The sequence below is a fragment of the Arachis ipaensis genome, chromosome B3, assembly GCF_059453495.1.
Source record: "Arachis ipaensis isolate K30076 ecotype BB chromosome B3, ASM5945349v1, whole genome shotgun sequence".
Taxonomy (NCBI): domain Eukaryota; kingdom Viridiplantae; phylum Streptophyta; class Magnoliopsida; order Fabales; family Fabaceae; genus Arachis; species Arachis ipaensis.
This window is the reverse complement of record NC_142438.1, coordinates 22,169,756-22,192,707: the sequence shown is the minus strand read 5'-3', so window position 1 is coordinate 22,192,707 and position 22,952 is coordinate 22,169,756. Positions and strand designations below refer to the sequence as shown.

The window sequence follows — 22,952 nt, the reverse complement described above, 5'->3', positions numbered from 1 at the left end:
TTAATCGAGGAAACATATATCTCATTCACTTTATTAATCGATTTCTAACTTAAAGAAATCGATTTTTTTATACATATAATCGACTTAGTGAGAATCCAATTGACAATTGATGTTAAAATTCAGATTCGTTACCTACTAATTGATTGTTATTTTATTCAATCGATTTTATTCATAAAAAGCATATTTTTGCCATCATTTATGCTATTGAACTGATCAAACATTGATTTATTATATAACTTCTTAAATGATTGACGTTGCTTCTCCTTTTTCTTCCAGTAACATTTCAATTCAAAAGAACGATAAAAGTTGAATCTTAATATATTATAATACTTGACTTTGGAAAATAGCAGAAGTTGTTCCTACGGCTTTTTTATTAAAATAAGCAAAAAAAAATTCATTATTTCCTGAAATACGCATGCTTGATAATAATGCCTAGAATACGCAGGTCCATTTCAAGCCAAGCACCCACTAAATGGGTTTGGCCTCCATTTCACTAGAGCCACCCACGAAATGGACCAAAGTTTCTGACACAGCTCCAACTCAAGCCTGGCATAAACGAAATGGCACAAATCCTTGGCGGCGGCTGCGAAATGGGCACCTCAAGCTGGGTGACCGCGAGTTGGACCAATCCAAGACTGGCGGAACATTTTTATGATTCATATATTTACACTAATTGATCCTTAAACCTCAAGACCTTTTTTTTTTTGCCATAATACCTCACAAACTAAAGCTACATTTAAATTTTGCATCTAATAGCTTGAGAATTGCTAATTTATCCTGAAAACCTCAAAGCAGAGACAGCAGCATCACAACAATGTCAAATGCTAGTTATTCTTTTCTTTAAATAAACAAAAAAAAAGTCCTGAAGACTGCATGATGTATAGTTCAATTAATGGACAATTCATGAAATCAATCAAACTAAAATTTAGAAATTATGCTGCTCCTTTGGTATCACAGTTTCAGCAGACATGAAGAAAATCATGGTAATATATTGTTGCAAAGAAAAGCATGTTATCTAACATTACAAATTATGGTATCAACTACATTAAAAGAGTCCTAAAACAAGTTTGTCGAGTGATGATAATGCCTTCCTCACTAAACTGCCCATTCATGCTTAGGTGCTTGAGTTTACAGATTTTTCCTGGCAGAAAGAAACATTAAAATTGATTAGTCCAAATGGAACGACGAAATACACAAGTTAAACTCAATCTCGCTCAGTATGTTTTTCAACCATGGAGATTAAGGTGTGCTTGTATTATCTCCCCCCGCCGCCCAAAAAAAAAAAAAAACAAAAACAAAAACATCCCAACAAAAAAAAAGTTGAACATTTATTTGGATAAATTTTCAAAATAGTAATTTGTTTTCAGCTAAGATGAAACAAAAGCCTTTCATTTCCGAAAATTCATTAAGCTTTCCCAATTATATAAAAGGTCTGAGATGTAAAATATTTTTTTTTCCAAACGCCGAAACAATTAAACAAATGCACCTAATCCTTCAAAAAGAAGTTGTATACAACATTCAATATAGGCCAAACCGCCAAAGAACATAGCAGAGTAACTATGTCAGATCATTTGATTACCTTAATGCAAATATAAATATAATGGACATCGAGATTCCGTCCCAGCGCCTCCTCCACAGAGCTTCCATCATTATTGAGTGGAACAGGTTTGGTTAGCTCCCATATTGGTTCAGATTTCTCTTCCGATGCAAGTTTCTCTGCATATATAGTGACAGCCGTCATTGACACAGGTTTAGTTAATCGTCATTCTCCAAATCTCGATGCACGAGGCTAAAGTTACATTTACATAATCAAATAGTAGCAAATTAGCGATTCATTACATAAAATATAAATAGGATGCCTTTTTAAGGGGAAAACATTTGTTACAAGTTACAACATATCAAGAGTAAGAGAGTAAGTATTTCCTCAGTAATTCACAACGATTGCTTATATGCAGATCAGGTTTAATGCAACTTATAAGTTATTCCCATCGTTGCCTTTTTATTTATCACACTTTTTGGCACTTCCTTGGATTAATGTATCTGGAAATATCATTCAGGAAACTCTAAATTACCAAAGGTAAATGATAAAACTGTGAAATAGGAAAAACTAGAAGCCTAGGAGATGGTCCACTTCGCGTCCGCCAGTCTTGGATTCCGTCCCCAGCTTGAGGTGCCCATTTCGCAGCCGCCGCCAAGGATTTGTGCCATTTTGTTTATGCCAGGCTTGAGTTGGAGCTGTGTCAGAAATTTTGGTCCATTTCGTGAGTGGCTCTAGTGAAATGGAGGCCAAACCCATTTCGTGGGTGCTTGGCTTGAAATGGACCTGCGTATTCTAGGCATTATTATCAAGCATGCGTATTTCAGAAAATAATGAATTTTTTTTGCTTATTTTAATAAAAAAGCCTTGTTCCTACATCGTCGAACTCATGGTCGTATTCATGAAACATATCATGATGAAATTAAAGTCACGATTGATGGGTGCTCTATTTTTCTATAGTTCTGAATTGGTAATGTTAGAATTGTTAAGTAAGATATATGAATAATGAATAATAAAATAATATCTTAAAAATAGATGATAGATTTTTAAAATTAAATAATATATAATAAAAACTAATTAATAAATAAAATAAAATAAAACTATTTAACAATTATTTAAAAATTTAAAAATATATTTTATTACTAAAATCACTTAATAGACTCAATATTTTGAAATTATCCTTTGCCCTCAAAAAAACTCTCTCTCTCTCTCTCACATTCACTTGTACATATCTTCCATGACTTCTTTTTACATTATTATTTCTTAATGACTTTATATATATCTATATAAATAAACTAACTTCTAACTATTATTTGTTAAATTATTTTTATTGTAAATTTTAATTTTTAATTTTTGGAAGGTTAGAATTTAGGTATTAAAATTTATGATTTAGGATAAAAATATAACTTTAAAAAATTGACTAATATTAGTTGAAAATTTGACTCTCTAGTTAAAATAATAGAGGTAATAATGTCTAAAATAGTCCTATCAAATTTCTCTGAGCACAAATTAAAATAGTCTCTACTTTTATAATTGACCAAATAAATTTCTCAAATTTATTTTCATGAATCTCTGTGTATATGTTCTTAATCCAAACTTCTATTATTACAGTGTTGATTTAGACTGTTAAATACTAGCATGGAATTCTAACATTAAAATAATATAGACACCACATAAAATTAATATGATCAAAAAAATAGTATCCTAAATTAATTTATTAGACTCAATTTAATCTCCTCAAAATAAAATTCTAACCTTTAAAATATCAAAATCTTTGTCTTTATTTTTATCTTTTCTCTCCTCTGATTTTGTTCACTGTAAGAGTTCTACTCGTTTTATTTGTTTAGTAACTGAATATTGCAATCTGTAGATATGATAAATCTAGAATTGAATAATAAATTTTTCATTTAATAGTGCAAGCTATGAACTGATATACATGTCATCGTAGTAATAAGTATGAATAGGAGGAATAGGAATGGACATGAATGAGCATGATTCCATGATACGCACACAAAGTATATTAAAATGGATGTGAATTGTTATACTTGGCCATAAAAAGACTTCCAGGTATATATGCATTCCTAATGTGCGTCTTCAATAACATGATTTCTTTTTATCAAAAACATGCAAAAAGGTTCTAGCAACTTCAGACAATGATATTATAGACCATGGCCATCAGGCCATGCAAGTTAAGGGAGATCTAAAATGGTGGATAAATTGCTACTCAATTGCAAATCTAATGCTGACACAGAGAGCATTGAATGAAAAAATTTTGCATATTAAATATTAAGTGTTATTATTTTTAACAGCAACGCACATTAATATATGAGAAAGTCTAAAATCTGGCCAACACTTAACCAGTAAATATACCAATAATGGCTACAAATCACAAAACTTACTGCCCCTAACACTCCTCTTAATATATAAGGAAATTAAGCATTTTTTTCCTTCTTAGATACTGTGTAGCTAAAATATGAGTGGCTCTTTTTCACCCAATTCATCCTTATGTTTTCTGTAAAAAACTTGTTGGCCAGGCCCTTAACACTAGAAGAGGAAAAAATTAAAAAGGAAAAAAAAATCAAAACAAATCAGAAAGTAGCCTAAAAGTATCCCTTTATTATATATTGCAAAAGTAATTTATTTAGGTTCTCTTACACAATATATTAGGACAAAAACTTGGTATCATCATTAATTTTGCAATGCGCATATACTAGAAGTAACAAACTCTCAAATTTATAAACACTGAACACTACTAGCTTAATCACATAGTATACCCTTTTGATATATCAAGGCACATAGTCCTATCTCTATGTTTTAACACAGCTATTTCTAGACGAAAAAAAAAAAAAAACAAATAATCCTTTATGTTTCATCTTCTAATGTGTAAGTCTTGAGCAAAGACAAATCATCACATAATAGAACAAGCATTTGGATTTTCTTCACTGAAGATCTGTGGTGCATGGACTTGTCCCATGTAAAATGACCCATAGTTGCAGTCATAGCCATAACCACCATTATATGGCATCAATGTTGGGGACTCCATTTTGTTCTGCTTCAATTTTCCCTCCCCATCACCATCACCACCACTCTTTTTCTTGTTCTTTCCAACAGCTACAATTCCTTCTTTTTCTTTGCCTTTGTCTTTGTCTTTGTCTTTAGCTTTAGCTTTGTCAGCATCCTTATTGTCCTTCCTAGGAGGGACAACTTCGACCTTCCTCTTGAGTCTGTTGGTCAAGCTCCCCACCAGAGCTTTGGCGTCCATTGTTCCCTTCACAGTCACAGTTTCCTTCTCCTTGTCTATAGCCACGTCATTAACACCTTTGATCTTGAAGATGGTGCTTTGAATCCTCTCAATGCAGCCTTGGCAATGTAATGCCACCTTCAACACCACTGTTGTCACTGGAGCCTATTCCATTTTTTTTATGATAATTAGTCACTAACAAAAATAAATCCAAATAGAATGTGAGTTATGTTAGTACATGAGCAAAAGCACCATCAACATTACTACAATTCTCAAAACTAACAAATTCTAACCATCTACATTTACATAATTCATTTCGTTCAAAATTGAAACTAAATCCATTTACATTTGCCAAAATAAACAAAATTCCGGCTATAATAATACAACAAATGCTCAAGCACCCTTAATAAATTAAAGGGTAAATTATCCTCTCTCATACATGATCACATAATAGGTCAATTCTCTACACTTTTGAGACATGAAATAAGCACTCTTTTACCCAATTTTAACTATATTTAAAGTTTAGAAAAAAAAAAGGAACTTATGGAACACATATTAGGTGTGATATAAGAATGTGCAATTATTTTTCAAGTTTTATACTCCTATGATAATAGAAATGATATTATCTAGAATTTAATTTAAATATGACACTCTAAATTCAAATAAATATGCAAATAAATTTATTTTATTTTATAAACATGTGTATATGACTATATGTAGACCTATTATAAAAGAGGATAATCTACCTTCCTATTTCTACTGTGAACAATTGCCTTATAATAATAATAATTAAATATACATTAAAATTAACTACCAAAATATGTAGTTTAATTTGTATTTCAATGTGCATTTTCTACGTATAACTAATTTTGATGGATAATTTTAGTATATACCTAGTATATTTTAATAATAATAATAATAATAATAATAATAATAATACAAAAATATTATTTGTACACTAAAATTAGTTACTAATGTATTTGTATATAAATTCATGATTTGTTTAATTCATTTTTAATGTGTATTTATATTTCAACATGTATTTCATACTAGTAATTAATTTTAGGACATATCTAATAATATTAATAATAATAATAATAATAATAATAATAATAAATCAATGAATGAAAAAATGACCTCTTTTTCCTTGGGTTTCTTGTTGCTGTCTTTGTTGGTGTTGAAGTTGGTGGCAGAAGAGCTGAGATCGACGTTCTTCTTATTCTTGTTGGTGAGTTTGTCTCTCAATTTGGAAGCGTCAACTAAGAACTTGTCAATGCCGGTTTCTTCCTTCACACTCTCCACCCCGTTAACAACAACGTTCAATTTCAATGCTTTATTCATGGGTTTAGTCAACAAATACAAATTCAAAAATAAATAAAATATTACACAAGATTGTTATCGTTACTGAAAACGCAGAGAAGGAAGTATTCGAAGAACCTTGAAAGCGGCGAAGGCATCGAGTTATTTTGTTAGTGCAACCGTCGCAGTGCATGTCGATGTTGAAGATGAGTGTGGTAGCGGGAGTGGTTTCTTCCTTCTCCTTCTTCTTCTTGTTATCATTGGAAGCATCCTTGTTCTTCTACTTCATGATTATAGTTATCAAGATTAGTGTGACACTAAAGGGGTAGAGAGACAGAGAGATTAAAGAGAGAATGAGTGTTGAACTGACCTCGCCCATTGTAGTTGGTTATTATGATTTGGGAATGCATTCAACAAAATCCTAAATTGTTAAGGGAAGATGAAAGTGGTTACTGAAAATAAACACCACTCTCTCTCCACAACATTCCACGTTTTTTCTTCTCCCTTAATTTTTTACCGGTTTGTTTTAACTTCTCACTCACTCCTTTTTCTCACTCACTCCTTTTTCTAAGTTTAAATAGTGAAGTGCGTATGACAAGTTTAATGAAAAATATTTAATATTAAAATATTATTAAATTAAGTAAGTAACATAGACTTTTTATATTAAATTGAAATATAAGAATAAAGATGTGATTTTATTTTTTAGAAGAATGCAAGAATATATAAAATAAAATAAAAAAACACAATTTAATTATAATAAATACATTATAATATAATTATATAATAAAATTGTGAATAAAATAATTTAATATTAAAATTCCATTAAAAAAAGGTTTATGAATCAACACAAATATTAAAAAATCTAAAATCAAGGTACAACACAATTTGCATTACAATAATAAATTTGATTTTTTATTTTTTTCAAATCATGAAAACTATACATAATCATCTCGTCATTTCCATTATTTTTCAATTTTCACATTTATTTCAAAACTCTTATGTGCCAAACCCATTGTTCTTTTTAATTTCCCCTTTTTAAGAAAAAAAAAGCTTTAATACCAAAAACTGAAATACTGAAAAATAAAGCAAGTAAAAAATGAATAAAAATAAACAATCAGATTCAACCAAATAAAAATTACTATAAAATAAAAATGATTAACTTTTCTTGATCCTCAATATGATGACTACTTGGACATAAGAACATGAGATGAATTTTCATCAATTTTTTTTCCAAAAACAATGCATAGATATTCTCATATATCAAGACATCACCAGTGATTTCTAGCAATGAAAATGGTTAAGTCAAAACTTGGGAAAACAAACTTAATATGATATAAACCAAATTGAATCATACGAGAAGAAAGGTGAAAAATATTCTATTCATAATGCAACACTATCCAATTTTTGTATGCTCTCATCTTATGTCAATCGAAACTAATAAGGTCTGTTTTTCTGAAATTAACTTCCTATTATCAGTTTTTATTTTTTCTTCATTGACAAAAATAGTCTAAAACCATGATATTGGATTCGAAGCACTTACTAAAAGAGGAAAAGATACTAAAAGAGGAAAAGATACGCACATAGTGGAATTTCACAAACTGATGTGTGCATAACAGCTTTCATTCAAAAGAGCCACAGGATACCAAAATATTATAAAAGATTGACATGAGTACCATTTGAGAAGGAAGGTGAGAATGAAATTTGAGTTTGTAATTTATATAAGAACATATAAATCACGTTTCCAACTACCATACTCCATAAAGAAAAGACTTCAACCATAACATGCTTATAGATTGCCCAATGTCCACAACAAATAATCGTTTCATTTGTGTCTACTACAGCAAGAAAAGTAAATTGAAAATTAGCCTAAATAAATTAGCAACTAAAAATATAAATTAATAGCTAACAATAACCAAGGATATGTTTCTTCCGGACAGTGTTAACCTTCCACTCTTAGGGTGTGTGGTGCTTCAACCATAAAGTACCAGGATATGTCATATTCACCTTCAAGCATTAGAATTGGAAGTGTTCTCTATAATTCCCTTCCCATCAAAAAAGCATAAAAAAAAAAAAAGACTTGTTGAGAGGATCTCCTTTCCCAGATATTGCCTTGATAACCTCCTGTGATTGAAATTAGTCTGTTAGAGATATTATAGAAACCTAAAAGAAACATGGTTGAATAAAATACCTGTCCAAGGATTCCCCCGATAATAGCACAAACTGGTAAAAAAGTCTAGAGGCTGAGCCCAAATGAACATCACAGAAATTGAAGGAAGTCACATTAGTAGCTACAGAAGAGTCTGAGAAGTGTAAATCTGCGAGAGGTTATAAAGTCATTGACTGTTCAAGTTGTATTCTGTTAATAGTTTTCTCCCTATTTTATATTCTATTATAACAATATTAATTCAAAATAAGACCCACGCAATGTAGTAAAGTTAACATAAATATGGAATTTTCAAAGTTTGCTAGGATACAAATTGCCCTAAAGCTAAGTTCCTTCGCCTAAGAGGAAGGAGAACCTGGCACCCTCTAAAGTTATATTAAACATGAAATCAACTCCCAGCAAAATCGCTCTTATACTTGATAGAGGTTAGTAGTGCCATGTACTAATTAGAAATTCTAATTTCTCTCGTGGCCCTAATTCTAGGGACTCTAATTCTATCTATCTCTTGATAGAATATCATATCAAGTAGTAATTTTATTGAACACCATGCTGACGATGATCACCACGTCCCATAGTGGTTCGGATTCAAGCCACACTCTTTGGTATGATGATCTTCCAATGTTCGAAGGTGAGAATGGCTATTGGTAAATTCTTTGTGTTTGGAAGCTGTGGAATGCCAAAGGAACATCTGAAGCTCAACGTTTTCAAAAGTTCATCGGGACAGTGATCGATCGCGATCTAACATGGTTCCAACACTGGCGGCAGCGCAATCCAGTAGCAGATTGGTGTTCCTGCATCGATTCCAACTAGATTTCCAACTAGTATCACCAGAAATTGCTCAAAACAACATTTCAGATTGAAAAATTGATTTAGAAGAAGTAATGTCCAAATTCAGATATCAACCACACAACAATTCAACAACAGCAGGACATAGATTTGAAAACTCATTTCCAAAGATTTCAACCACAACAGATCCAGCATTTCTAGAGGCAAATGATTATAGTGCAATTCCAAAACTTACAAATAAGAACGATGAAGAAATTACAAACAAACCTGGTGGTAGCGATACTGTGTGGACCGAAGGAGATCGATAGTGGTTCGAATCTGCGATGGTGCACAGAAGAGATTTGAGGACAAATCACAATGAAGGAAGGGAGGACGAACAACAGTTTCCATCACCGAAGCCGCCGGATCCGTGGACGCCCATCACGGATGACGAAGATAAGCAAAACGGCAGAGTTTCCATCGGCGCAAGGACGACACCTCTGTGACAGGGAGGGACGAATACGACCGAGATCTGAGGCAATTCGACGACGACAACAAAGCCAGGAGCCGCGGCGAGGGAGTCGAGGACAACTTTGCCGTGAAGGGGAGATAGAGAACGTCCGATGGAGTGGCAATGGTGGCGAAGGCAAGGACGGCGAAGGTGCGGATGCCATCACCAAAGCCACCGCATATTAACTCGCACATGGCGGTTGGGGGCGAAACAGCAGCGAGAAAGACCACACCTATAGCGAAGCCTCGCGAGACAAATGGCGTGGCGAAAGGAAGCCGTGATTGGTTCCTGGTTGTTATGAGGGTCTCTCTTTGGTCTGAGAATAAGTTGAACACGACCCCTGTTGGACGATCGGAGACGGATGACGGATTGTGATCGGTGGCAGCGAGTCAAATCCTCATCTTCTAATCCTTGTGCAAAAGCTTCGGATGACTGCTGTTCTAGAGTTGGGCTTTCCTTGGATGTGGAACTCAATTATAAGAAGACAAAAATTATATTGGATTCTCTAATGAATTTCATTTTAAACAATGGAATTCTGAATGTCAATTTTTAATATTTATGGAGTTTTTTTTTCCTACCTATTTTTTACTTTTAATAATACAGGTGAAGTCGAATTTACGTGAAGTTGATATTGAGAATCGTTAGATAATTTGATTGATTTGACTAAATTTTCATCCAACGACTCTTAAGTATATGTTTTTCAGAAGGCATTAGCAAGTAGGAGTGTAATCGGTTCGGTTCGATTTGGTTCGATTTTGGACCGAAAACCAACCAAACCGATCTGATCGGTTCTATAATGATATTAATCATTCGGTTGGCTGCTGTTTGAACAACCGAATCGAATTGAACCAAACCAACAGCAATTTAGTTCGATTAGTTTTTTCGGTTTTTAATTTGATTAGCAAGAAGTATATTAACAATAGCAACAAATAATATAAGATTATTATGAGCATACATTGAGCTTACAGTGAGTAAAAAAGTTAATAAGTACTCATCAATAGTTAAATATAACATTAAATATTGGATAACATTGTTCTCAATGTTCTAATATCATATATATTAAATATCAGTGAATATATTTGGACAGAAAGAATGGCTGAAGCAGATCATTAAGATTTTCTGTTTTAGAATCAATATTAGTTTTGTTGATTAGGATTTGGACGGAAAAAGAATATGTTAATTAATGATGTATATTGCTCCCTAATTGGGTCATCAAAATGGCAAAATCCATGCCTTTAGTCATAGTAGGGGCAGCTACGCTGACCGGACACTCCTTTGAAAATCCTTCCTTCCTAAATTTCTGAACGTCGATTAAGCACTTTTTCAACTTGTGGTGACAATCCACATAAATCATTCCTGTATTAAAACAAGAACACCATATTTAGTTAGTTACATTGTTAATGATGCAGAAACAATCTTCTGTAAATAAGTTTACTATGCTGATAGTTATGGGATATGGCGATGCAGCAGAAATAGTTTCCATATCCATAATAAACACAACGCCACATATCTCTCTATCTAAACACTTAGTCAGAGGTTTGCATATGAGGTTAAAGGGAAAACTTGTAAAAACAAGCATTTCTGAACCAATATTTCGGTTCGGTTTGGTTTGGTTCGGTTTTTATTGAGCCAACCGAAAATCGAATCGAACCGATCGATTTAATTAAAAAAATCAATTTTTTTTCGATTTTCTCTTTGGTTGTTATAAATTTTGGTTCGGTTTTACAATAAATTTCGGTCCGATTCGATAACTTACACCTCTATTAGCAAGGATGGAATTATTAATCTAATTTGACATGAAGATACTATTTCAGTATTTCTTTAAAAGTTTAATTTAATAAAAAAAAGGATGATTATATTTTTAATATTTTTTATTAAACAATTTTTTTGAGATTTATATGAATTGTGTATAGAGTTTTTTTATCTGTTCAACATCTTACTATAGTTTTGTCATTTTTTGTTTTTAATATTAAAATAGCAATGGTATTTTTTTGAAATGTGAACCGTTAGAATGTTATTATCAAATGTAAAACCGTTTAATTAGAGAAGTAGAAATCGAACCGTCTGATTTATTAGAAATACAGAAATTAGACTATCCGATTTATATAGGTATAGAAATTAGACCGTCTAATTTGTAAGAGAAACACAAATCAGACCGTCCGATTTGTGTTAAAAAATTAAAATATTTGAGATATAAAAATCGAACGGTCTAATTTGTGTACCTCTCACAGTTTTAAAAAACACAAAAAAATACTATGTTAAGGTATTTCACTCGTATCACTCTCATATCTAAAATTTTTAGCCTAATTTGACTAAAATTTTTATATATAAATAATTTTAATGTGAAATACAAAAATATTTTATTATTTTAGTATTCTACATAGTTGTAATAATAGCACAAAATATCATTGACATTTTTGTAATAAAAAAATTTTAAATTATAAAAAAATAAAATATTACTAACGTTTTGTAATAAAAAGTATTATTTTAATTTAAAAAAACACAAAATATCACTCACCTTTTATAAATAGTCATAGTAACTTTCAACGCACACAGTTTTTTTTTTTTTTTTTGTGACTGTTCAACACACAGTTTAATTCATAATAAAAGATTTCACCCCTAATCATACAATATTAAAAAGAAAAAGTTCACCGTATAACATCAACTTTCTTTTTTAATTGGTACTTCTGTCGGCGCAAAATTCTTGCGTGAAAATGGTTGTTTTTCCATGTAAGAATGCTATGGTGAAAAAAAAAAAAATGAGTGCATTGTCGCAATATATATAATAAACTAAATAAAGTGAGCTGATTTATTGTTCGGCATCTATCTGCACCACCCGCTCCGAATCCTCACCGCCTTCCTCACCATTCGCCACCATCTCTTTCAGCCATGCTTCTTCCATAAACTTCGGTATTTATTTCCTTCTCCTCCTTTTTTTTTGTTGGCACCCACACTTTCCCTTCTTTCATCTCTCTGTATGCTTATTGTTTCTAATTCCAATTTGTTACTTTCAGCTTCTTCTTGTTCTGTTTCTTTTCATCTTTTTTTCTCCTACGTGATCTGGGTTATTGATATTTGCATCCTTTTGTGATCTCTTGAATCTACAACTTCTATTACAATCCAAAAAAGCAGCGAAAAAAAGATGTGTATGTGTTAGTTATCAACACCTACATATGTGTCTCTGTTTCATTGTTCTTCATTTTTCATGTTGAGCTGCATTCTAGGCTGTTTCCAAAATCACCTTTTTAACCCCATTCAAACTTGAATTTGTTTCTGCTTATGTTCACTTTGTTTACATGCTCACATGTTCTATTAGTTGATATGATGTAATAAAAGCTGGTTTTTGCATATAATTTCTTGGTAAACTGACTGGTGTACGGTGACATGAGCTTAGCACTTAATTTATGACATTTTCTGAGTTTAGAAGGCATAAAAAATAGAGCACAGCTTAGATCATAGACTGAGAATTTTGCATGCATATTTCATCTGCAGAAGGTGGTGTTGGCAGTGGTGTGGAGGCTGCAGCTTCTTGCTCGAATCCAATTTAGTTCTTCAGAGTTTGGACAATTTCTCTATGAAAAATGAACCTTGCTCTGCGGTTGCTGCCTTCAGAGCTCACTTGTCCAACAAGTGAAGACATTCAATATGCAAATGTGAACTTTCTTTTGTCCAAACCATCAGTGAGGGTCGCTTGTTTCATTAAGAAAGATGATGTGCAGCCATTGAATTGTGATAGAAAGAATGTGACTATATCTTGCCAATTGATGCATAGTCACTTAGAGTCATCTAAAAGAAAGAAAAGGCTACAAGTGCCTTTGCCTTTACAGAAGCTGGATTTTGTGAGAACATTGTTGATTGATAACTATGACAGTTACACATATAATATATATCAGGAGTTATCTGTTGTTAATGGAGGTATGTCATTTTTATCTTCTCATTTGAAGGTGGATGTGATTTAAAGTTGAAGACCTGCAGAATAGTAGTGCTGTAATGGTCAATCATTAGATTCTCTCCTTAGAATTGCTGTTTTATATAGATTCAAATATATATCAGCAGTGAATAATTACCTTCCCACTTGTTTGGAAATTAATTATCTTGTAATTAAGAATCAAAATGACACTATATTCCAAAGATATTAAAAATCTGTTCTGAACATTCTAAAATACCATGCATAATACTTTGTGCTTGAAAGGATTAAAAAGTTTATGCAAGGAGTTGAATTCCCTAAACAGTTGGTTTTGTTTTTTCATTTTGCCAGTCCCTCCTGTGGTGATCCAAAATGATGATTGGACATGGGAAGAACTTAGCCATTACTTGTATGAAGAAAATGCATTTGATAACATTGTAATATCACCTGGACCTGGTTCTCCAGCATGCCCACAAGATATAGGTGAGAACATGGATGCCTTTGTGGAGTTTTCATTATGCATTTATTTACTGCTCTAGAAGATGCAACAGAAAAATAAGTTTCTAAACTTGTGGATTGATGGTCTCCGGGCATGATTTTGGCATCTTAGACGAGTATTTGTCATATTGTCATTGGATGCTACTTCAATTTTCCCCACCGATACACTTTTGACTCTTATTTCTTAGGGGGTTGTTTGTGAGTTGGGGTTTTGGAGGGAAAGAGAGGGAAAGAAAACATTTATGGTGTCATATTATGAATTTTTTATGCTACAAACCCTTCTTTCTCTTCCCCTTCCCTCCAAAGTCCCACATCGTAGATTCATCTCCTCCTTTTTCTAACCATATAAGTGAAATATCCTCAAAAGAATGGATTGCCGGTATAACTATGCCGTTTGATATAATTTTCTTAATGTAATCTTAAAATTTTAGTGTACGATGTGTGTTGATCTTTGTGTTATGGGCTGTGGAGATTCTTTATTCTAATACTTTTTGGAAATGATTCTGTATGCTTCAGGTATTTGTCTTCAACTACTGCATAAATGCTGGGATATACCTGTTTTGGGTGTTTGCCTCGGACACCAGGTATTTTCTCCTTATTTATGCTTTGTTTTTGCCCTTTTTTCCTATATAATGGTCTATTGTTTGATTATATGGTAAAGGAATCCTTGTCCAAAGATAATTGATATTGGCTATGAAGTTATCACCAATTTCTCTTGTAATCTTGGTGTGTTTTCACATCTTACCTGCTGCTATGTAGTATCTTAAAGTTAATACTTTTGTTACTCATCTTTTTGGTTCATGATATCAGGTTTCATCCTTCGCCTTTTGATACTGTAGCTCATGTTATGTTATTTTGATGATGTATTTGCTTAATGTATGATTTGGTAGGCATTGGGATATGTCCATGGAGCTCACATTGTCCATGCGCCTGAACCAATCCATGGGCGTTTGAGGTATGACCCAAAAATTTAGAAACTTGTATGCTGGTTTTTCAGTAATTATTATGTACTTATTATCATCAGGAAGAAGATTTAACCTAAATTAAAATGTCATTTAAAGGTATCATATTTATTCCTTACTTTGTTTGTATTTTCTCTCTTTCTACCATGAAGTGAAGTTGAGCATAGCGGCTGCGAGCTTTTTCATGGCATACCATCTGGCAGGAATTCAGGTTTCAAGGTTTGTTTTCCACTATAGTCTAAAGATTATTAATTTGAATCCTCAAACATTTTAAAGAATTCAAATATTCACGTAGTATTCAATCCTGAAGTTATCATATTCCTAATTGAGACATAAAAGTTCTTCAATATTAACCAAAGATTGTTGCATTCAGCAATTCTAGAACATTTCACAAACTAAATGTCACTTGTTGTAGATCATTATAATAATTTGGATTTCAGGGTGAAAAAATGGCTGTGCAATTATATAATTTGTTGATAACATCAGAATATTACATCTGGTGCACCATGATGGGGATTGGATGTAAACTGGTCCCTTGCAATTTATGGTCAATTTGTTTTATTTATGTGAAAAGTTGAAAAAGAGCTATCTGATCTACCATCAGCAGTCGTAATCATTGTTTATCCTATATTTCAGGTGGTTCGATATCATTCATTGGTTATAGATTCTGAATCACTTCCTGAAGTGCTCATTCCGATAGCTTGGACGTCTTCCTCAAACACACTTCCATTTGTTGGGGCCAAGGATCATAACGTCTCCAATGCTCTTGGAACACAGACAGAACAAAATGTCTTCGTTGATTCTTGTTCACCTAAAGCAGGAAATGGAACACCAAGAAGTTCAAGAGTTCTTATGGGGATCAAGCATTGTACAAGACCGCACTATGGTGTGCAGGTGTTATATACAGACATTGTTTAATTATAATCGTTCTTTGTTTTTATTGGTTTAATCTTTTCTGTGAACTACGTTCAACTCAACACTTTTGACCTTCAGTTTCATCCAGAGAGTGTTGCAACATGCCATGGAAGTCAAATATTCAAGAATTTCAGAGATATTACAAATGAGTATTGGCTGAGATACAAGTCATCACAAAGCATAGAAAAGCGTGCTCATTCTTATGGTAAAATGAAGAACTTTTTGTATGTAAATGCAAATTCATTGTGTCATGTGTGCTTATCAAATTATTTTTGTATGGCCACCCTTCTTGCGCAGTGTGGTATAAATATTAAACAGTATGGCGGTTGTACCAAAGTGATTAAAATACTTTTAACACTGTTTACATGTTCCATGTTTTTACTATTATTTTTAGACATCCAAATTACCATTGAGTTCCTTGCAATTTACTTGAGCAGTAAACTTTCTTTAGCACACATGCAGGTTTCAAGTGCTAGTAGACATTATGGAGATTTGCATAGAAGTATTAGTTCGGAGACCAGTACAGTTGATCAGCTAAATAAGGTAGTTAATGGTCATCGACATATGGTAGATGATAATGCTGAGAAGACTCGTTTAGAAAAGTGCAACGTTGCAAATGGTCATCATGCAAGAACTGATCGAAAATGTTTGAAGTTGAAATGGAGGAAATGCACTCACCTGGCTAGTCAAGTTGGTGGTGCGAAAGGTATATTTTGTGGGTTGTTCGGACATGAAACTGAAAACACTTTCTGGTTGGATAGTTCTTCCACAGAGAAGGTATTTTTTGTATGAATTCATGGCTTTTCTTTCCCCTCCTTTTCTTTTTAGTGTTTTTGGATAAGCGAAAGAAAACTCTTATTTTAATCATCTTCCACAGGGTATATCTTTTGTCACTTGGATCATCAAACTGTAATTTTTGTCAACTTGCATCTCATCATCTGTGCTAATGTATATGCCACATCTTCCATCACAACTTAACTGTTCTATATTTAACATTATTCTTGCCATCCTAATTAGGGAAGAGCACGCTTCTCATTCATGGGAGGAAAAGGTGGATCACTTTGGAAGCATTTGACTTTCAGATTATCTGATCAAAGGTTTGAAATTGATCCTATTTACTGTTGGATTACTTTATAATTATCTTTTCCCCTTTCATCTATTCTCTTCCATATTATAGATTATTTTTCTCTATCATCATCATCGTTAATATAAATGTTATTTTCAACATTGGTGAATGTTCTAGTGTGCTTGTGTTTTAGTTTATGCATCATGCATTGTCCTAGTTATCTGCATTGATGCATTGACATGAAAAAACCTTTCTATTTACCATTACAATGGTCATACCTTTGAGTCTACGGTATATTCTTAGATAAATAATGTATATTTCATTATTTTTCCAGTGATCGGTGTTCGAAAGGTGGTGGCTACTTGTCAATGGAAAATTGTCAAGGTTCCACTGAAACAAGATTTTTGGAAGAAGGTTTTTTCGATTTTTTGAACAAGGTTTGTAATTTTACCTTGTACCTTGGAACCGATAAGCTTCTTTATTGTACCTTGGAGATATAGGGCTATGCCTAATCCTTTTCTATTTGCTTAAGGTTGCTGGGAAATGGATTCTAGACATGGGATCAGTGTCTTTATTAGGAATACTATCCTTATCATCTCCATTTACCATAATTAAGTTGAATCTAAGCAGAAGGTAAAAATGGGTCCACACGCCTATGTTTCAATGCCAAAAATTCTACCCAGAAGGAGAGTGCTAGAGGGTAGAGATATAAAATCACAATTGGCTCAATGGCTCCTGCCTAACAACTTAAGATTTCAAGATAGTTGGTCCTTGACACTTGTCATGTTTAGTTTCTATGGTTTGGTTTTTGGACGATATTTTGCCTTTCCTTTGCTATGTTGTCCCCTTTTTCTCCAATGAAATTTCTTTTTCCCGAGAGAATGTGTATATCCTAATTAATAAACAAGAAATATGTAGATATGACATATATAATAAAGATCCTTAATGTGCATGATTGTCATTTAGACCAATAAAATGCCATATATGGCCTTGAATTTCGCTCTTCTGATTAGAAATGAAGAAAAGGGGTATTTAGGATGCAGGATAAAGTAAACTGAGAAGAGACATTAAAAAAGTGTAAATTTTCTTTAAACAGCCTTCATTTGTGTACTTTGTATTTTTCTTTGTACAAACTTGTATCTTCCGAATATTAACAGGTCTATATTCATTTATCTAATTATCATAACTAAATATCCGATATGTTCTTTTTTCTTCCCATGTAAATAAATTGCCTTCTTCATTTGGCAGGAGCTTCAATCATATCACTATGATGAAAAAGATTACGAAGGTCTGCCATTTGACTTTCATGGTGGATATGTTGGTTACATCGGGTAGGTGGTAAACTCAAAGCTATTGTATGTCTACACTGAGTAACCTGAATGCTTAGTTCAAGCAATTACATTTTTTTTTTTCTTCCAGTTGTGCCTTTCTAGTTGTGATCTCTTTATTTTCTGCACGCGATCTCCTTTTCTTTCTCACCTGTTAATATCCTCTGTTGCAGGTACAACCTCAAAAGTGAATGTTGTGTCACATCTAACCGTAACAAGTCCAAAACTCCAGACGCTTGTTTTTTCTTTGCCGATAACTTTATAGCTATTGACCACAAAAATGACAATGTTTATATATTGGCTATACATGAAGAAAGCTCAAGCATGACACAATGGTTGGATGATGCTGAGGAGAAGCTTCTGAACTTATATGGTTCTGAGATAATGGGGTCAGAAAAGCAGTATCCACATCCTCTAACTTGTTCCTCACAAAAGGTCGGTTTTGCAGCTGAAAAATCTAGAGAGCAGTACATTAAGGATGTAAAGAAGTGCCTGGAATACATTAAAGATGGAGAAAGCTATGAGTTGTGCCTCACAAATCAGATGAGGAAACCGATCGAGAATTTAGACTCTCTTGGACTTTATCTTCATTTGAGAGAAAGGAATCCAGCACCTTATGCTGCATGGCTTAATTTTCCGAAGGAAGACTTGTGTATTTGCTGCTCTTCCCCTGAAAGGTTCTTGCAGTTGGATAGAAATGATATACTAGAAGCTAAGCCCATTAAGGGTACAATAGCTCGTGGTGCTACCGCCGAGGAAGATGAGCGACTCAAATTGAAATTGCAACTCAGGTGATCCACTTTTCTCTGGGTACTATATAGGTCTTTTCATCATCATATCCTGAAATATTGCTACTGCAGTTTAAACTTTGGTTACTCGCTTTCTCGAAAGTTGTTTTGTCATGTGATATATTGATTCTCGGAGTTTATCTGATGCTTCTGTGATTTGAAAAATTATCAAGACTCTTTGAAATGTGTGATGACCTATGCTTGGTTGCAAATGAAGTTGTGTATGTAGTTCAGAATATTTTATCTATAGACTTGTGCTGTCCAAGAAAAACTTTTAAATTAACAGAATCCGAAATTTTAACATGCTGGTAGTTTAAGATGAAGATGGGTGAATATGTTATGAACTAACTGGCTTGCTCTTTCAGTGAAAAGGATCAAGCTGAAAATCTGATGATTGTAGACCTTCTAAGGAATGATCTCGGTCGGGTCTGTGATCCAGGATCTGTACATGTGCCACGTCTCATGGATGTGGAGTCATATGCAACTGTTCACACAATGGTGAGCACGATTCGTGGGAAGAAGAGGTCTGACGCCAGTGCAGTAGATTGCGTAAAAGCTGCATTCCCAGGTGGTTCGATGACCGGTGCTCCAAAGCTGAGATCGATGGAACTTCTTGATTCCATTGAAAGTTGTTCTCGAGGTATATACTCCGGTTGTATCGGATTTTTTTCGTACAACCAGACATTTGATCTTAATATTGTCATAAGAACGGTGATTATACATGATGGTGAAGCTTCAATAGGAGCTGGAGGTGCCATTGTTTCTTTGTCGAACCCCGAAGACGAATACAAAGAGATGATCTTGAAAACAAAAGCCCCAGCAAAGGCTGTGCTAGATTTTGAATAGTTTTGAGAAGTCACACGATAACTTCCCCCATCAAACTTCAATCAAAGCATTTATTTCATATCATCCCACTAATTATTTAATCTTTACATAGAAGGAATATTAAAGAATATATTGGTATAGGTACTTGATTCAATTGTTTTGGGGTTAGAATTCAATTGGTTTTCTTTTCAATCTGAAGTGTGTCTTATTATTCTGTTGTAGCAATGACTGCATTGTACTATAGGTTTCTGTATACTATAATTTCCCCAGTTTCTTGTATACATGAATTTCCTTGCAGTTTGGTGACAATTTTATTCATATACTAATATAATATACTCGTGTTTGCCTCACGCTGTTTCTGCTATTATGTTGCTGCTACATGAAGAATAATAAAATCATTTACTGTTAGAAAGATGTTTATTTGGAATGAGTGGTTTATTTTGTTGCTTGGAAGCACAGAACAGAAGTTTTGTGAAAAGCCTTAATTTTGCATTAATTCATGAATCGTTGTAAGCTCATAAGATTTAGTTTTTTTTTTTTTCTTTTTTAAATGAAACTCCAACCGCTGCAACAATTTATAACCAGCATGTAATATCAATATTCAGCCATGGTCATTGCTTAGATCACAACAGTTCTTTCCTTGAGTTGGCATATGAAAAAACTAGGGGTGGCTGTTGCGGGTAGGTTGAGTGCGGAGCAGGTTTGAGCGCAGGTCAAGTAAGGTGCGGGTTGAGTTTTATATTAGCAGCTAATTAAGATTGGGTTGTAGCAATGTGTCACATTAACAAATTTTAATACTGTTATGGTGGGTAACCGGAGATTAATGGGCTGGACGGTATTGGTTGGCCCAAACGTATGGGAGAGGAGGCCTGTAGGTGGATTAACGATCCACGGGCTCCGTCCGACCTGCTCGTGAGAGGTGAGGGGGGGTGTTACCTGCAAAGATACTCCGATGCCAAAGTCAGCAAAGGGAGCAAAACAGGTCTAGAGAGTATTGAGACTTAGAGATACCTGAGAGATGTCAGTGTACTTATAGTGGTGAACCAATAACCACCGTTGAAGTAGTGCCACTTTTTTAGGGTGTTAACCGTCCCTTTATCTTGGGGAGGTTAAGATATGGCTCCTAGAAGTGGTTAGAGAGATTCTAGGGGTAGTTACTCATTCAAACGAGTGTTTATCTGCCAGCTAACTCTCGTCCCCGACTTCTTTAGAGTAAGTCGTGATAGGAACCGACTTCCTGGGAGGAAGGTGGGTGAAATGCGGGGCTCATCCTTTAGGATTGGGCCTTTTATTTAGACCTGGGCCTTATCATTGGGTCAGGGTATTTAACATTGCCCCTACTCGAGCCCAATTTTTTAAGATTTGGGTTCGAGTATTCCACTCGGGGTTGTAGCCGACTTGTTGGGGGACCGACGTGATGGTCTAAAACTGACGTGACTTTTCGTGACCTTTTGGTTCTGACAGTTACGTCTAATCAAGCGTCGCGTCCGTTAGGGATGTGCGTAGGGATTGATGGTCTTGGTAACGGTGCGTCTTTATTAATGACTGCCCCGTTTTTACCATTGTGTCCCTAGCGTACTTATAAATACCTTCCCTCTCTTTCCTTGTTTCGTTTCTGCGTTTTTCAAATTTCCTCTTCATCTGTTCGTGCTGCACTCTTGTGTTCGAAGACTTTTACTTCCTCCAACCCTCATTTTCAGATAAAGGTTAGTTTTTTCTCCTTCTGTAACATGCTTTTCTATTTGCAAGCCTTTATTTTGTAGATAGATAGGTTGGTTTGTAGACTTCCGTTTAGTTCCGTATTCCCTCCCTTTAGAGACCGTGTTTTTTGATTTTCCTTTTCTCTTTCCCTTGTAGGTTTTTGTCACCTTTTTAAGAAAAGAAAATGGCTTCCGTAGATGTTCTTTCTCAGTGGGTTGATGTCACGGTCCTAGGGGAGGAACCTTCGGTCGATACTGAGTTTATCACCCACCTTCGTACTCGCCACAGAATTTGTACTTATGAGGAGGACGAGCCGAAGTATGAGTTGGTAGTCCCGGGTCCAGAAGACCGGGTTTGCTTCGGGAGGGCCAATGAAGCAGCCCCCCATTTTTTCTTTATGTATGAGTGTATGATCACCCGTTTGGGTGTTTTTCTTTCTTTTTCAAAATTTGAGATGTCTGTTTTGCATCACTGCCGAGTTGCCCCGACTCAATTTCACCCCAACTCTTGGGGTTTTTTGAAAATTTATCAACTTATTAGCCAGGCTTTGGAGTTTCTGACCTCTTTGAAGATTTTTTTCTATCTTTTTCATATGACCAAACCCTTTAGTGGGTTAAATAATAAGCAACAGTGGGTGTCTTTTCGAGCCATACAGGGTCGGAGAGTCTTCACCCTTTTTGACGAATCCTTTCATGACTTTAAAAATTATTTTTTCAAAGTGCAAGCTGTAGAGGGTCACCACCCCTTTTTTCTGGATGATACTTCTTCTCCTCGCTTTCCCCTGTACTGGTTGGAGGCCTCCACCTGTGAGAAATATGGTCTGGATGACCTAGACGAAGTGGAGGCGGCCGTTGTGGGGTTCCTCCGAGAAGTGTGGAGGAGGGCCCTATACCTGGACACTAAGAAATTCCTCCAGGGGTCTCCGACTTTTATCCAGGCGCAAATAGGTAGCTTTTGTTTTTCTAATTTACTTTCGACTTGTGATTTCTTGTACCGACTTGTTTGACTTTTAGTTGCTTCTTGTTTTTGTAGAAATGATGAAGAAGAATGCTCAGGAATCTTACCAGAGAGTCCAGGAGGCCAAAGCAAGGTCTCGAGCCAGGACTGGTGGCTCCAAGGCGGTTATCTCTCCTCCTCCTCCTCCTCCTCCTCCTCCTCGGAACGTTGGGACTCCTTCCCAGCCCATTGTGATTTCTTCTTCAGCTTTCTCTCAGCCGTCCCCCTCCGCCCGACCTTCTCCTGAGCTCGAGAGGAGGAAGCGCAAGACTTTAGAGTCTGGCTCTTCTTTTGAGGGTGAGATTAAGGCGGATGCCCTTGCATTCGTCCAAAAGTACATCTACTCCCATGCTCATATGAGGATGGATGATGTATCTGTTCGGAATCACCTTACCACTTTGGTTGAGGAGAATCTCAGGGCGGCGGGTGTTTGTGGTAAACTCTTAGAT

General features: G+C 34.5%; 2 protein-coding genes and 2 long non-coding RNA genes across 4 annotated transcripts; 1 reads left to right on the top strand and 3 right to left on the bottom strand.

Annotated features, from left to right (window-relative positions):
* Positions 1–943: 943 nt before the first annotated feature.
* LOC148570031 (uncharacterized) lies at positions 944–2,297 on the bottom strand. Its single transcript, XR_015907679.1, has 3 exons — positions 2,073–2,297; positions 1,580–1,716; positions 944–1,141 (listed from the first exon to the last, which is right to left on the bottom strand). It is a non-coding gene; the product is annotated as an uncharacterized LOC148570031 (long non-coding RNA).
* A 1,862-nt stretch (positions 2,298–4,159) lies between these two features.
* On the bottom strand, positions 4,160–6,823 carry LOC107629867 (heavy metal-associated isoprenylated plant protein 3-like). Its single transcript, XM_016332803.3, has 4 exons — positions 6,448–6,823; positions 6,216–6,357; positions 5,916–6,109; positions 4,160–4,943 (listed from the first exon to the last, which is right to left on the bottom strand). Exons 1-4 carry the CDS (start codon positions 6,454–6,456, stop codon positions 4,446–4,448), a joined length of 843 nt encoding a protein of 280 aa, XP_016188289.1. The 5' UTR covers positions 6,457–6,823; the 3' UTR covers positions 4,160–4,445.
* A 943-nt stretch (positions 6,824–7,766) lies between these two features.
* On the bottom strand, positions 7,767–10,021 carry LOC107629868 (uncharacterized). Its single transcript, XR_001618060.3, has 2 exons — positions 8,266–10,021; positions 7,767–8,198 (listed from the first exon to the last, which is right to left on the bottom strand). It is a non-coding gene; the product is annotated as an uncharacterized LOC107629868 (long non-coding RNA).
* A 2,257-nt stretch (positions 10,022–12,278) lies between these two features.
* Positions 12,279–20,156, top strand: LOC107629869 (aminodeoxychorismate synthase, chloroplastic). The gene is made up of 14 exons (XM_016332804.3): positions 12,279–12,427; positions 13,010–13,432; positions 13,776–13,907; positions 14,439–14,506; positions 14,813–14,877; positions 15,037–15,103; positions 15,521–15,778; positions 15,878–16,004; positions 16,251–16,576; positions 16,817–16,896; positions 17,200–17,302; positions 18,114–18,196; positions 18,367–18,984; positions 19,347–20,156. The coding sequence occupies exons 2-14, from the start codon at positions 13,099–13,101 to the stop codon at positions 19,825–19,827; spliced, it is 2,742 nt and encodes a 913-aa protein (XP_016188290.1). The 5' UTR covers positions 12,279–12,427; positions 13,010–13,098; the 3' UTR covers positions 19,828–20,156.
* The last annotated feature ends 2,796 nt before the right edge of the window (positions 20,157–22,952 follow it).

What these genes read in the sequence shown, in the direction of transcription:
- LOC107629867 (XM_016332803.3), bottom strand. An exon ending in ATGCCTTCGCCGCTTTCAAG is followed by an intron (nt 6,110 to 6,215) that starts GTTCTTCGAATA and finishes CCATGAATAAAG; the next exon opens with CATTGAAATTGAACGTTGTT. An exon ending in AGAAACCCAAGGAAAAAGAG is followed by an intron (nt 4,944 to 5,915) that starts GTCATTTTTTCA and finishes AAAATGGAATAG; the next exon opens with GCTCCAGTGACAACAGTGGT.
- LOC107629869 (XM_016332804.3), top strand. Translation starts at nt 13,099, where the DNA reads ATGAACCTTGCTCTGCGGTTGCTGCCTTCAGAGCTCACTTGTCCAACA. An exon ending in GCAGGAATTCAGGTTTCAAG is followed by an intron (nt 15,104 to 15,520) that starts GTTTGTTTTCCA and finishes CCTATATTTCAG; the next exon opens with GTGGTTCGATATCATTCATT. An exon ending in GGATATGTTGGTTACATCGG is followed by an intron (nt 18,197 to 18,366) that starts GTAGGTGGTAAA and finishes CCTCTGTTGCAG; the next exon opens with GTACAACCTCAAAAGTGAAT.